Below are 13,469 nucleotides of genomic sequence, written 5' to 3' on the forward strand. Positions count from 1 at the left end.
ACGCAGCCATAAATAAATAAATAAATAAATGTATTTTTTTAAAAAAGTAAATACAGACCACTTAAAGGCACTGAAACTCACACAATCTTTGATCAAAAGTAGCATTCCAGGAAAACCGTTCTCTTATGAGAGAGAGAAACTAAATCCAGTCCTGTATCAGCCTACTCTTAATAAAATCCATTTACCTAGTCAAATTTAATCCAACCTTAGAAAATCTTGACCATACACAAAACTCTTTTCCCAATGTTCCTTTTCCACAAACCTTTTGCAACTTCCTGTAGTCATATTATTTTGTCCCTTATTCTTTTCCCATTCAGAAACAACCAGCTCTAGGACAAAATCACCCTTTTCTTTTAACAAAATGTATTTCCACTCCTCATACCTTCTTTTACTGAAAACGCACATCCTACCTTCCTTAAGCAACTATGAACTGTCTTTACGTTAGCATTCCCTGGTTGGAATATCCCATAACCTCTAGAAACATGCAACTTCCCAAAGCACTATTTTTTTGCTCAGTGTGGTATGTGGTACAAGACGTGTGTTTAATAAAGCCAAACATCTTTCATTTCCCCCTCATAAGAAGACAAAAGTTGTAAAGTCATAAGTTTAGATCTGTTTAGCAATTAATGTGCCAATATTTCACCTTATTTGAAATGGCCTGGATACTCAATGAATTCCTATCATTTAACTTAATATTGCTTCAAGTTACCAAAGTGTGGAGAGACTATTTTAGATGGATATTTCCAAAACATAATTACTCCTAGAGTTTACCAAAAAGCTCTTACCTCAGCAACATTTACTAAAAAATGTAATCATATCAGGTTATTTTCCCTGTTGACAGATTTTATAACAGAAACAATATGCATTTATTGGCTTCCAGTAACCCTAGGAACAATGAAAATATTATATTATTCTTCATGTTGATGACTCTAAAGACAGGTCTGTATTAATTAAGCCCACAACCTTAAACTTGCTCTAATACCAGATATTAATTTAATATTGAATATTTCCCAGATCACATGAATGTGGAATGTATTCTGGCGAGTTTTATATTTCTGAGAATGTATATACGTGCTCAGTTTCCTTTAAGCCAATTAAATACAGCTCATTTACAAGTTAATGTTTACATAAAGAGAAACAGAACCAGAGATCTCATAGTTTTCCCACTTGAATTTAAAAAGGTCTCTTTTTTTGCCTCAGTCCGGGGGACTACAGATGGATCAGATAGTTCCTGAGAGCCCAGGCAGAATAGTTACACTGCAAAGGCAGAGGAGAGAAATGCAAGCTCCTCTCTTTTTTATTCTTTTTAAAATCCCACCAAGTAACCCAAGGCTGGAGTCTCAGGCAATGTGAGCTGTGTTTGTATTTCAAGGCTTAAGTGCTCCACAGGGCCCACAATTTCAGCAGAGACTTGCAGGAGCGGTTGGACAGACAAAACTACGTAAGACAAAGATCCTTTTACTCGATATGTACCACCGACAAAAACTTGACACAAACAAGAACTTTTCAGGATAAAGGGGATGGGAGTGCAGGTGTAACGGATCAAGGGAGAGGTGAAGGGAGGAGAGAAAGACTAAAAAAAAAAAAAAAAGAGAGACGGCAGGAAAATAAAGGCGAGAATACTGGGACAATAGAACTTCCAGCCACAACATATGAGGTTTGAGTTCTATCACTGTCATAAATCTCCCATCAGGGAGAGCCCACTGGACCAAGGTCTGCACGGTGTGAGGCGAGCCTCTCCCACCTCTGCTTGTCACCCATTGCCGGCCAGAGGGAGCGTGGTCTCACGTGCTGAGAGGAGTGATGCTGTAGCTGCCCAATGTCCACTCTCTCCAAAGGATAAGACAGAGGAGTGGGAAAGGACAGAGAAAGAAGGAGAGAGACTTCAGCAGAGGGAAAGCGGCAAACGGGAGGGGGAACGCATTGCACGAATGAGGAACTGAGGCCCCCGGGGGCCCGAAAGGCAGACTTACCAAATGCGGTGACGAGGTGAGGTTCAGGCGATCTCTTGTCAGCCACGGGGAAGCTGCTTTCAGTGGTCCCAGAGGTGCCCAGATCCTCTCCCGGCAAGAGGGAGAGGTCCCATGTTGGGTGCCAGCAATCTGTTGCTGGTCAGGGTCCTTGGCCTTCCCTAATCAACGGAAGAGGCCAGACAAGAAATGTGGCCAAGGCTTTACTGGGGCCCCTGCTGCAGCTGCGGGGCAGCGAAAACAAGTAACAGGTTCCCTTGCTCGCTCCCGGGTGGGGCTCGCTGGTTCCTTACATGGGGTGAGGTTAGGGGTGTGTCCGGGGGTTGGGCAGGAGGGGTGGCTTAGGTGGTCTGCCCACCCCTTTGGTGGTGCACAGGGGGCATGTGCGGTACCCTGGTTTTGCTCCCGGCTCTTCAGAAGTGGCAGTCAGGTTTTTGGTCTTTTCATAATTTGCCCCCAACTGCCCATGCACACAGTACTTTTTAGTCCCTCGTAGTTTCTTTGTATTTTGTTGCTGGAGGAGACGTTTGTCCAGGAGCCAGCACTGCAGCAAAGGGTTCCCGGTCCCAGGTCCCAGCCTGTGTCACCCTTATTTGCCTAGACTTCTCAGACCTGGGGGAGGGACCTGAGGGGCCTCAAGTTAATGCGACTGAGGACCAGAGAGAGTTCACAACGAAAATGTTACTGAGAAGGGGTTGGGGGACCCCGTCACACGGCCTCCACCACAGAAGACGCGAACTCGCGAAGGCCCCAGCTTCGACCCACCTGAGGCCGGTGCCCAGGGCCGTGAAGTCCGGGACGCATGAGCCCACGCGGGGGCCGCTGTCCGGAGCCAGGAGGGCGGGATCCCGGGCGTTGGTCCCCCACCCCGCCCCCTCGTGGTGCTGGTGGCGGCAGCGGATGATGCGGCCCCTTTAAATCCCGGCCGCCCCGCCCTTCGCAGCCGACTCCGCGGCGGCCCGGGATCCAGGCCGGGCCGCGGCTCTCGCCGCCCAGCCTAGCCCAGCCTGGCCCGGCCCAAGCGCCGAGCCTAGGCGGTCCACTCCCCACGCCCCAGAGGAGCCGTTAGCGCGGTGCCCGGCCCAGTCCCCAGCCCGGCAGGCCCGCCCGCATCCCTGCCCGGCCCCGGGCTCCCAGCCCCTCCCCGCCCCGGGGCCGGGGCCCCTGCAGCCTCCAGGTTCCCGCGCCCCGGCCCCGGCCCCCCCGGGCCATGCGGCCTCGGCCCCGCCGGCGCCCACCGCGCACCTGAGGAGATGAGGCTCCGCAATGGCGCCTTCCTGACGCTGCTGCTCTTCTGCCTGTGCGCCTTCCTCTCGCTCTCCTGGTACGCGGCGCTCAGCGGCCAGAAAGGTGAGCCCCTCCCCCGCCGTCCTCCGCCCTGCGCCCCCTCCCACACCTGGGCGCCGGCGGCCGGAGCGGGGTCCGGACAGCTGCTGTGGAAGGCGGCCGGAAGCCGACGCGGGCGCCCCTTCCCCGCCCGGGCGGTGCGAGAGGACGCCCCTCCCATCCTTGCTCCCACTTGTTTGCTGCTGGAATAACGAAATTCTCCTCTGGCCTGGGCTGGGCCGCGCCGGTGAGCGGGAGTCGGGTGCCCCGTGCGCGCTCAGGACCGGCCTCCGTGAGTACAGTTCTGCCCGCGTTGGGGCGGGTCGCTCCCTCTGGTGAGCTGGAGACCTCAGAGTTCTCAGAGAGGGACAGAGACACAAGGTCACAGAGGTGGCCGTGCCGGAGGGTCCCCAAGGTACCGCTCCAGGCACCTGGGTACACCGATGCTGAGACACGAGTGAGGAGGCAGCCGGACATCCAGGCAGTACCATCACTTCACACCACCTCTCCACCCCAGCCCACTGTGGGTGCGGCTCCCTGGGGCCTCCACAGCCCTCCTCCAGGACATCTGGCCCCAGGACTCCTCCACAGGGATGTGGGTGCTGCGGAAGCCCTCCTGTGGCTACTGGCCTGGGGGGATGCATGGAGAGCCTCATGAGCACCCCAGCCCGCCCTGGCTACCGGTTAACTTATTGTGTGTGGTCTCACCTGAAGTTTGGTTAAGCTGGCCAGTCCACCGCCATGGCCCTCTGCATGTGGCCAGCACACTTAGGACTGGGGGGCCACCGGCTGGAGTTGGTTGGGATGGCTGGGGCTGAGTGGGGCCTTGGCTGAGGGTTGAAGGCTGAGGAGGCGCTCTCAGGCCCTTGTCTACCCAGCCGTTAGCACAGGAGGCACCGGGAGAAGCTGCTGCTTCCTTCCTGCCGTCTGGCTTTCCTGCAGGAGGCCTAAGCAGGATCCGGCGGAGGCCAGCCGACCCTCCGCCTCCCTCCCGCCTCCTGCTTCCCTGTTCCCCAGCAGAGGCTGCGGGAGAAGCTGGAGCCTTTCTGAGCCTCCAAGTCCCAGTGTCCCCTCCTGGCTCCTGGCTCCTGCCCGCCCAGCTCAGCCCAGCCCTGTTTGGATGAAGGCCTGGGCGGCCCTAGGGGCTCCAGAGGGCCCGAGGGGAGACCCCCTAGGACTTGGTACATGGAGGGCATGGCTGGGGCGGAGTTCTCCGTAGGTGGGGTGTGTCACCTGGGGAAGGGCATTTTGGACCCTTGAGAGAGTGGCCATGGAAGCAGCCTGGCACGGAGGCCAAGGTGGGGCCATATCTGACGGGCTGGGGCACATTTGTTCAGCTGTGAGTGGAGCGATGACCCCTTGCACCCTGTCCTGGGCTAGGCCGCAGTTCCTGTGTGCCTCCTGTGGCAGCCACTGGCCATCAGCCAGGTGTCAGGAACTGCAGCTCCAGCCTCCCACCAGGACACCTTCTCTGTGAGTCTGGCCGGCCACAGTGTCCAGGAGTGAGGGGGGATGCCCATGGCTCCATTTAGGGCCTACGCTCCCTAAGCGGGGCATCGAATAGGGCCTGGGGAGGAGGAGAACACCCCTACTCAGAGAAGTGCGGGGCTCAGATGCAGGGGTCCTTGTCCCGTGGGTGTGGCAGTCCAGAAGTCTGTGTGACATGTAACAAGAGGCTCACCTGTGCCTTCCCCGTCGAGGGCTGTTACTGTTCTGGGAGTCCCAGTAGGGTCTGGTCTTTGGAAGCTTGAAGAGAAGACTTGAGTCTGGGCTCTTATATGAACCTTTCTCATTCTTACATTCATTCAGACAACTGTATTAAGCCCGTGGGGAAACCAGACTAAGTCTGAGGCCACACTGGACCTTGGCTTCCAGCTTGCAGTGAGTCGGAGGCTCAGGAGAGGGCTGGCCCAGGCACCGATGCTTAGAGGAAAGGCAGAGGAAGCCATATCTGTAGGGAAGGGAAGAGGTGGGCAGGAAGCCAGAGAGGAAGGGAAAGCAGGAACAGGTGGCATCCTGGAAGCCAAGGGCCAGGAAGGACACACAGGCCTTGGCGAGACGGACCCTAGATACGGGGTTTCAGGCCCACTTTCATATCCAGCCTTGACCAGATTTGTGCAGCAGCTCCACCAATGCTCGAACGGTAGCCCTCAGCCAAGCACCTGCTGAAGGTCCCCAGGGAAGACAGCAGCCCCTCCAGGGGGGTGGCCTCAGCCACACAGCCCTCCCCAGGGTCTAGGCTGTCCCCTCTCTTGGATTTCAGCAATGATGGACGCCTGTCTTGACCGCTGGGTGGGTGGGTGCACGTCCTGGAGAGGAGGCGGACACCTGCACCCTCTCCATGCCCCGGCCCTACTGCAGGACTTTTTTTTAAAAACATTTATTTATTTATTTATTTGTCTGCTCCAGGTCTTAGTTGCCGCACGTGGGATCTTCGTTGCCGCATGCAGGATCTTTTAGTTGAGACATGCGAAGTCTTAGCTGCGGCATCTGGGATCTAGTTCCCTGACCAGGGATTGAACCTGGGCCCCCTCCAGGGGGAGCTCAGAGTCTTAGCCACTGGACCGCAAGGGAAGTCCCCTCGCCGCAGGCTAACAGCAGACCTTTGCTGGGCCTGGAACCTGCCTGTGCCCCGCTGAGCCTGTTTCCCCTTCCCTAAATACAGAGCACAAGGTCTGTGCCCCAGCCTGGCTCTTGAATCTGTTTCTTTAACAAAGAGGGAACCAAAGGGAAGACTGTGGTCCATGGGCTGCTGGTATCCTGATTACTGTGCCTTCCGGTGGAGGAAGGGGCGGGAAAGCCTCCAGTAGTGTGACCACAGCTGCCCCCAGGACTCGGGCAGCAGAAGGCTCCTAGGAAGGGAGGCCAGGGTAGGGAGCAGGCTGTGCCCAGGCCTTGGTGGTCAGGATGATTCAGGTCAGCAGGGCCCACCGCTGCCACTGGCCTGTCCCCCTGGGGCAGGCTAAGGTTGGACGGAGCTCAGCCCACTTAAAGATCAGAGGAGGCCACGGGTTTGCAGGGGGGTGCGGGGGCACAGGGGCAGCAACAGCGGTCAGAGGGGGATGAGGTCTCCTTACCCTCCCTCCACTTCACAGAGGGCCCCACTGCAGGGAGCTGCCTCGGGTGTAGCCAGTAGCACAAGGGCTGCCCCCGCAAGACTCAGCAGCTCCGCAGCACTGGGGTGGCATTGAGCAGGGCATCAGGGACAATAGGTGGGTGGGTAGGGACCCAGGCAGGAGGGAGGCCACCTGCCTGTGTAGGCAGCTCTGAACTCCCTCCTGCTGGGCCTCAGCACCTCCAGTCCCCCTCCCTACTGGCAGCTGCGCAGGTGAGTGCTGGGGGTGGCCAGCTCCCTGTTCCAGGGGTCAGGTTTCCAGGGTAACCTGGCCTCAGAACCCAGAGCAGAGCCTCAAAGATCTGGTAACCTGACTCCTGACTCCCTCCCCCAGCAGGGCTGTCCCTGAGCACAGAAGCTTGAAGTGGCCTGGCCTTTGGCCCCTTGGGCAGGGTGTGGGGAGGGAGATGGGCAAGCTGCTGACTCGAGTGCCTCATCAAGGATCTGCTTGGCTCCCACCCCTCCCCCCACAGCCTCTCCGTCCTGCGTAGGGGCTACCCCTCCCTCTTCCCCAGGACTTGGCACTTCAGCCTCTGCCCCAGCTGCAGAAAGGGGGTGTCCTGAGATGCCCGAACTTTGCCTTGGTCATGACCTTTGGTATACCCGATTGTGGGGAGGTGACCCCATCCCAGGGCATTCTAGGGGCTGTGACCACCCCCCGCAAGGGATCTTGGAACATAAGGGCTGCCTGAGGGTGGGAGGGGAGATCTGGAAGGCAACTAGGCCTTGAAGGCTACATGGGTTTTCATCAGGCCCAGAAGAGAAAAGGGGGTTCCAGTCAGAAGAGACAGCATGTGTGAAAGCATAGACATCAGAAAAGGAAAAGGAGGTGTGTGTGATGGCAAATAAAGAGGGCAAAAGCCGGATTAGAAAAGGCCTCGAGAGGGCACAGCCTGGCAGGACCTGGCTGCTTCAGCAGCAGATAACGATGTTGTTGATGTTGTTGATCTCATTCTTGCTCGCCGAGCCCTGCCAGACCAGTGGAGCCAGGCACTTGGCACCCCGGAGATCCCTCTCCACTGTCAGGCAGCCCTACCTCTGTGCTGCTTCTGGCCCATGTGCACCCCTAGTGCCTGCACATGGGGCCCAGTTGGAGGTTCTAACACAGGCCCCCCTGGCGTGGCGTGGTCTAGGCCTAGGACAGATCTCCAGAGAAGCAGGCCTCGGGGCACTTAGAGCGCTTGTCCCCTTTCTGCTGCTGACTTGCTGAGGGACCCCTGACTAGTTTCTCAACTTCATTGGCTCCTCTGAGCATTGGGGGCTGTAACTGCAACAGTCCCCACCCACCCACCCCTGCCGGACTGTGTGAGATTGCACATCCAGAGCTGGTGCCTAAGTGTAGAATGACAACCATGAGAACAGTGACAAATGGGTGCCTGGGGCTCGGTACTACTTGCAGGATACGGGGGAGAGTCCAGGGAGGTTTTCTGTCCCCATGGGGCCTTGGGGATGGGGCTGCCTGTGATCTCTGTGAACGGGGATGGGAAGCAAAGTGCAGAGGCTGAAAGAAGGAACGGGGGAAGGTTGGCCTCAATGCTGAGAGCTCCTTGAGGAAGGTCTGGGTCCTTGTGCCCTGGGTGGGACCTTGGGTGCCCTGCTTCCTGGAAGGAGGAGATGCTGCAAGGAGAAGCAAGAGGGGGCTTTGGGAGGAGAGGGCAGGGGATGGAGAGGATTCAGTCTGAGCCTTTTCAGCCTCAGCTTAGGTTTGTCTCACCTGGGGCTGGAAGTGGTCCTGCAGCCCTTCCCCTTCAGATGTCTCCTCAATGCAGAAAATAAAGGGAGAGCACTGGAGAGGGCTAACTCCGCCAGTGGAGGCTTTTCTTCCCCGAGTGTGAGTGTCACTGTGACTTCAGAGTGACCCTTATGTAACCCCATGTGGCTCACATTTGGCAGACATCTGAACAGGTGTGTAGGCTAACACCCAAGGAGCAGCACCTCAGCTCTAGGCTGCCCCCTGGTGACAGCCTGTGTACCACCCACAGGCGATGTGGTGGACGTGTACCAGCGGGAGTTTCTGGCGCTGCGTGACCGGCTGCATGCAGCTGAGCAGGAGAGCCTCAAGCGCTCCAAGGAGCTCAACCTGGTGCTGGACGAGATCAAGAGGGCCGTGTCGGAGAGACAAGCGCTGCGAGATGGAGACAGCAATCGCACCTGGGGCCGCCTAACCGGTGAGCGCAGGAGCGGGCAGTGGCAGGGGATGCGAGGCTGATGGCGGACCGCGTTGTCTGACCTGTCCCTTCCCGGCCCACCCAGAGGATCCACGCCTGAAGCCGTGGAACGTCTCGCACAAGCACGTGCTGCACCTACCCACTGTCTTCCACCACCTGCCACACCTGCTAGCCAAGGAAAGCAGCCTGCAGCCCGCCGTGCGCGTGGGCCAGGGCCGCACCGGAGGTAGGGGCGGGGCCCGGGAGGGGCGTGTGGCGGGTGGTGGGACGGCCCCCACGCAGTGCCCAGTACCAACCCTCCGCGTCCCTGCAGTGTCAGTGGTGATGGGCGTCCCCAGCGTGCGGCGCGAGGTGCACTCGTACCTGACTGACACGCTGCACTCGCTCATCTCAGAGCTCAGCCCACAGGAGAAAGAGGACTCGGTCATCGTGGTGCTGATCGCTGAGGCAAGTGGGCTAGGGCACGGGTCGAGGGGACATTCAGAGGAAGACACACGGCACAAAATAACAAGGAGAATGAAAACAGCAACATTTCGCAGGAAAAAACCCTCAGAAGTTCAATCGTCAGTTTCACTCACAAACTTAACAAGATAAAGTTAAAAGGAAAGACATTTTAGCGCCCCCTCGTGGAGATGCCAGTTATAGTCGGTCCCACCCCTTGGACCGAGGTATCTAAAAGGGCTTTTCCTGAGGCACCTGTGGCCCCCAGGCCCAGCCTTACTTAGCCTTCAGGATGGTGGGCTCACTCCTTCCATGTGGGAGAGAAGGCTGTGTCCTTCCCTCAGCCCTTTCTTCCAGGCCATTTGGGCTGGCAGCCTGGCTCATGGAGGGCACTTGGTCTCCCCACAGACTGACCCACAGTATACCTCGCTGGTGACGGAGAATATCAAGGCCTTGTGAGTACCGACAGCCCGACAAGGCTGGTGGAGGGAGGACCCTTCGCGGGGTGTTGGGCAGACAGGTGCCGGCTGTGCACCACCACCCCCCAGCAAGATGTGCCATCCCTCTGTGGGAAAGGGTGCTTCTCCTCTTGGCTGAAAGGGGGTGGGCATGTAGAGGTGACCCAACCCCTCTGGAGCCTCAGTGCCTCAGTAGGATGGGTGTGGTGTCAGGGGACGTCTGCCTGGTGGGCCTTAAGGAAAGGACGGGGTCTAGCTAGCTCAGCGCTGTCCCTGCTCCAGTCCCTGGAGGGTGCACACTCACTGGGCCTTCTTGTCCCCCAGGTTCCCTACAGAGATCCATTCTGGGCTCCTAGAGATCATCTCCCCTTCTCCCCACTTCTACCCTGACTTCTCCCGCCTCCGAGAGTCCTTTGGGGACCCCAAGGAGAGAGTCAGGTACTAGCACTACCCACTTCCCTGTGCCCCCAGCAACCTGCCCACCTGTGCTAAGAACCTAGTCTGCGGGTGTATGAGTCCTGGGCACTTCCCTGCAGTACGTCCACTGTTCCACTGGAGGACCCCTGCATGGGGGGGTGGGTCTCCTACCCACTCGGTGGCCTCTGTGGTAGCCACATTGGAGGTGGAGGGGGTCTGAGCTCTTGAGGCCCCTGGCCCTGGCCCACAGGTGGAGGACCAAACAGAACCTTGATTACTGCTTCCTCATGATGTATGCGCAGTCCAAAGGCATTTACTACGTGCAGGTGAGCACCGAGACCCTGCTCTGGCCCTCTTCCCCCTGGACCCTGGATGGGGCTGGGTGGCAAGCCCTGCCCTGCCCCTGTGCCCATCCTGAGTCCCGGCCCCCTTCTACCTACCCATCACTGTGCAGCTGGAGGATGACATCATAGCCAAGCCCAACTACCTGAGCACCATGAAGAACTTCGCACTCCAGCAGCCCTCGGAGGACTGGATGATCCTGGAGTTCTCCCAGCTGGGCTTCATTGGTGTGCCACCCCCCTCCCTGCCCCACTGACCTGACCAAAATATCTCCATCCAGCCCACTTCTGCGTCTGTCATCATCTCTCAGCCCCACGCCCTGTTCCGAGCCCGAGTACCATGCAGTGTCGTGCTCTGAGCCTTTGCCTGGAGTGCCCCCCTGCGGCCCCACCCGGCCTGTTCCTGCCTGCCCTCTGCATCGGGATGTTTGGGCTCACCATCCCATCTGCCCTCTTGTTACCTGCACCTGCCTGCAGCCAGCCAGAGGTTTTGCTGTGGGACCCTTCCCAGTGTCCCCCTCAGGGACTAAGAGGAAGTAGGGCAGGGCAGAGCTGCCTGCTCAGCACCCCTCTCCCTCCAATCCCACCCCCAGGGAAGATGTTCAAGTCACTGGACTTGAGCGTCATTGTGGAGTTCATCCTCATGTTCTACCGGGACAAGCCCATCGACTGGCTCCTGGACCATATTCTGTGGGTGAAGGTCTGCAATCCTGAGAAGGATGCGGTGAGCAGAGCCTGCACAGAGGCGGGAGGGGGCGGTGGAGCAAGCAGCCTCCAGTAGGGACGGTGTCGGTGACCATGCACCTGACAGGAGGAGACTGCGCTGCCGGCTGGAGGAGTTTCCGTCTTCAGAGGTAGAGTTGAGCTGAGCCCTAGCGTGTGTCACCCTCCCTCCACAGAAGCACTGTGACCGGCAGAAGGCCAACCTGCGGATCCGCTTCAAGCCATCCCTCTTCCAGCACGTGGGCACGCACTCCTCACTGGCGGGCAAGATCCAGAAACTGAAGGTGGGCAGTGCCACACTCAAGCCTAGTTGAGTATAGCAGGGCCTGGGCTGAGGTTGGACAAGGAGGCAGCAGGGCAAGTCCAGGGCCCAGCCTAGCACCATCGTCCCTCCTCCACTGTAGGACAAGGACTTTGGGAAGCAGGCACTGCGGAAGGAGCATGTGAACCCGCCAGCGGAAGTGAGTACGAGCCTCAAGACATACCAGCACTTCACCCTGGAGAAGGCCTACCTGCGCGAGGATTTCTTCTGGGCCTTCACGCCCGCTGCAGGGGACTTCATCCGCTTCCGCTTCTTCCAGCCACTGCGACTGGAGCGGTCAGTGCCCGCGCCCACAGGTCCACCTTGGGGGAGGGGCAGGGTGGCTACCAGAGTAGAGGCCTCACCACAAATTTCTGGACCTGCAGATTTCCCTCTGTGACCCCCGCAAATTCCTTAACCTTACTAAGTTTTCTTATCTGAAAAGTAGGGCTCAGAACAGTAGCCACTTCGTAAAGACTAAGTCCAACAGTGCCCACAGGAGCTCAGTGACATTGCCCATCACCATTGTCCTTACAAGTAAGGCCCTGGTTGCCTCGCCCAGTCCAGCGGCCGCCCCGGGTGGTGCCTAGCCTCACGCAGTACCTCAGGGCCCACCTACTGCACTCCTGGTCCAGGCCTGGCCTTTCTCTGCTGGGTAGTGTGCCCGGGCAGTGCCCAAAGCCTGCAGCAGCTCACAGGCCTGTCTGGCCACAGGTTCTTCTTCCGAAGTGGGAACATTGAGCACCCAGAGGACAAGCTCTTCAACACATCCGTGGAGGTGCTGCCCTTTGATGTGAGTGTAGTAGCAGGTGGGTGTGCGCTGAGGCCCCTGCCCCCTCCACAGCCACTGGCTTCAGCCCCCTTGATCTGGTCCCCAGAACCCCCAGTCAGACAAGGAGGCCCTGCAGGAGGGCCGTTCAGCCACTCTCCAGTACCCTCGGAGCTCTGATGGCTACCTCCAGATCGGTGAGTGACGGGCAGTCAGGTGGAGGCGGGGGCACAGGCAGGAGTCCTGGGGCCACCTCTCATCGCTGCCCTCCCCCAGGCTCTTTCTACAAGGGTGTGGCACAGGGAGAAGTGGACCCAGCCTTTGGCCCCCTGGAAGCACTGCGCCTCTCCATCCAGACAGACTCGCCGGTGTGGGTCATTCTGAGTGAGGTGATACAGGGCAGGGCTGGGTGCAGGGAATGGGGAGCTCTACCAAATAGCTAGACCAGGGCTGCTCTCTGAGACCCCAGCTGACACGGAGCCCGGCTCTTCCAGATCTTCCTGAAAAAGGCTGACTAAGCCAAGGGCTTCTGAGGGTGCGTTTTGGCTGGCCCTGAAGCCCACGAGACCCGGGATGTCGTCGCCGCTGCCCCCGGAGGGCCAGGCGCGGCCACCCCAGTCTGAGGGGTTCTGCCTGGCACCCCACTCCACTGGCCTGGGGTGGCCGCTGGCCCGGAGGCCCCAGGAACTGGTGCTGCCCCGCCCGCCGGCCGCGGGGAAGAGGCAGGAGGCCCCCACACTGTGCCTGAGGCCGGTCCGCGCCGCCCGGAACCGTTCGCACCCTGGCCCCCTTGAGCCAGGCCTTTATAGAAGAGCCTTTTCCTGGCGCCCACTGTCTCCGCGCGAACACTGGAATGCATATACTACTTTATGTGCTGTGTTTTTTATTCTTGGATACATTTGATTTTTTTCACCTTAAGTCCACATATACTTCTATAAGAGCGCTCCTTGTAATAAAGGGTTAATGAAGTGTGTGCCTCACAGGTGAGGGCTCCGAGCTCACAGCCGGGCGCCTAGCCGCCCAGCGATACCACCCGGCGCCCCCGCCCTCCACGCAGTTCCGCAGGACCTCGCGCGCATTCTCTGGGAGGGTCCCGGCCGCCGGGTCGGTAACTCGCTGACGGAGCTAGTGCGGAATCTGGGTCCACGCCCCCAAACCGCCCCCACTTCCGTGATCACCCTCCCCGGAGCGCGCCCCCTAGCGCCCATCATCCCTCCCCGAGTACCTGCAGCCGCCTCTCACCAAAGGCATCCCCCCACCTCCTCGTCCCGTTCCTGCGTTGGTCTCAGCCCCGCCTTTTCCACCGTCTCCAAGGCCCTGCTCCTGTCCGCAGTCTGTGACTCGTTTTAGGGTCTCCCATCCATCTCAGGGCCTTTGTTTTTGCCCTACTTTGAAAGCTTCTCTCCTCTGCCTGCTCAGCTCAAAAGTCACCTTTTTAGG

The 13,469-nt window shown here is 58.5% G+C and overlaps 1 protein-coding gene across 1 annotated transcript; it reads left to right on the forward strand.

The window, feature by feature from the left end:
- The first annotated feature begins 3,040 nt into the window (after positions 1–3,040).
- On the forward strand, positions 3,041–12,947 carry MGAT4B (alpha-1,3-mannosyl-glycoprotein 4-beta-N-acetylglucosaminyltransferase B). Its single transcript, XM_079704041.1, has 15 exons — positions 3,041–3,320; positions 8,394–8,579; positions 8,665–8,805; positions 8,893–9,026; positions 9,429–9,475; positions 9,803–9,916; positions 10,146–10,221; positions 10,350–10,464; positions 10,830–10,960; positions 11,136–11,243; positions 11,364–11,557; positions 11,975–12,053; positions 12,139–12,226; positions 12,306–12,418; positions 12,524–12,947. The coding sequence occupies exons 1-15, from the start codon at positions 3,224–3,226 to the stop codon at positions 12,545–12,547; spliced, it is 1,647 nt and encodes a 548-aa protein (XP_079560167.1). The 5' UTR covers positions 3,041–3,223; the 3' UTR covers positions 12,548–12,947.
- The last annotated feature ends 522 nt before the right edge of the window (positions 12,948–13,469 follow it).

This window comes from Hyperoodon ampullatus (assembly GCF_949752795.1).
Source record: "Hyperoodon ampullatus genome assembly, chromosome: 4".
NCBI classification, from domain to species: domain Eukaryota; kingdom Metazoa; phylum Chordata; class Mammalia; order Artiodactyla; family Ziphiidae; genus Hyperoodon; species Hyperoodon ampullatus.

What these genes read in the sequence shown, in the direction of transcription:
- MGAT4B (XM_079704041.1), top strand. Translation starts at nt 3,224, where the DNA reads ATGAGGCTCCGCAATGGCGCCTTCCTGACGCTGCTGCTCTTCTGCCTG. An exon ending in GGGCCAGGGCCGCACCGGAG is followed by an intron (nt 8,806 to 8,892) that starts GTAGGGGCGGGG and finishes GCGTCCCTGCAG; the next exon opens with TGTCAGTGGTGATGGGCGTC. An exon ending in CTCCCAGCTGGGCTTCATTG is followed by an intron (nt 10,465 to 10,829) that starts GTGTGCCACCCC and finishes TCCCACCCCCAG; the next exon opens with GGAAGATGTTCAAGTCACTG.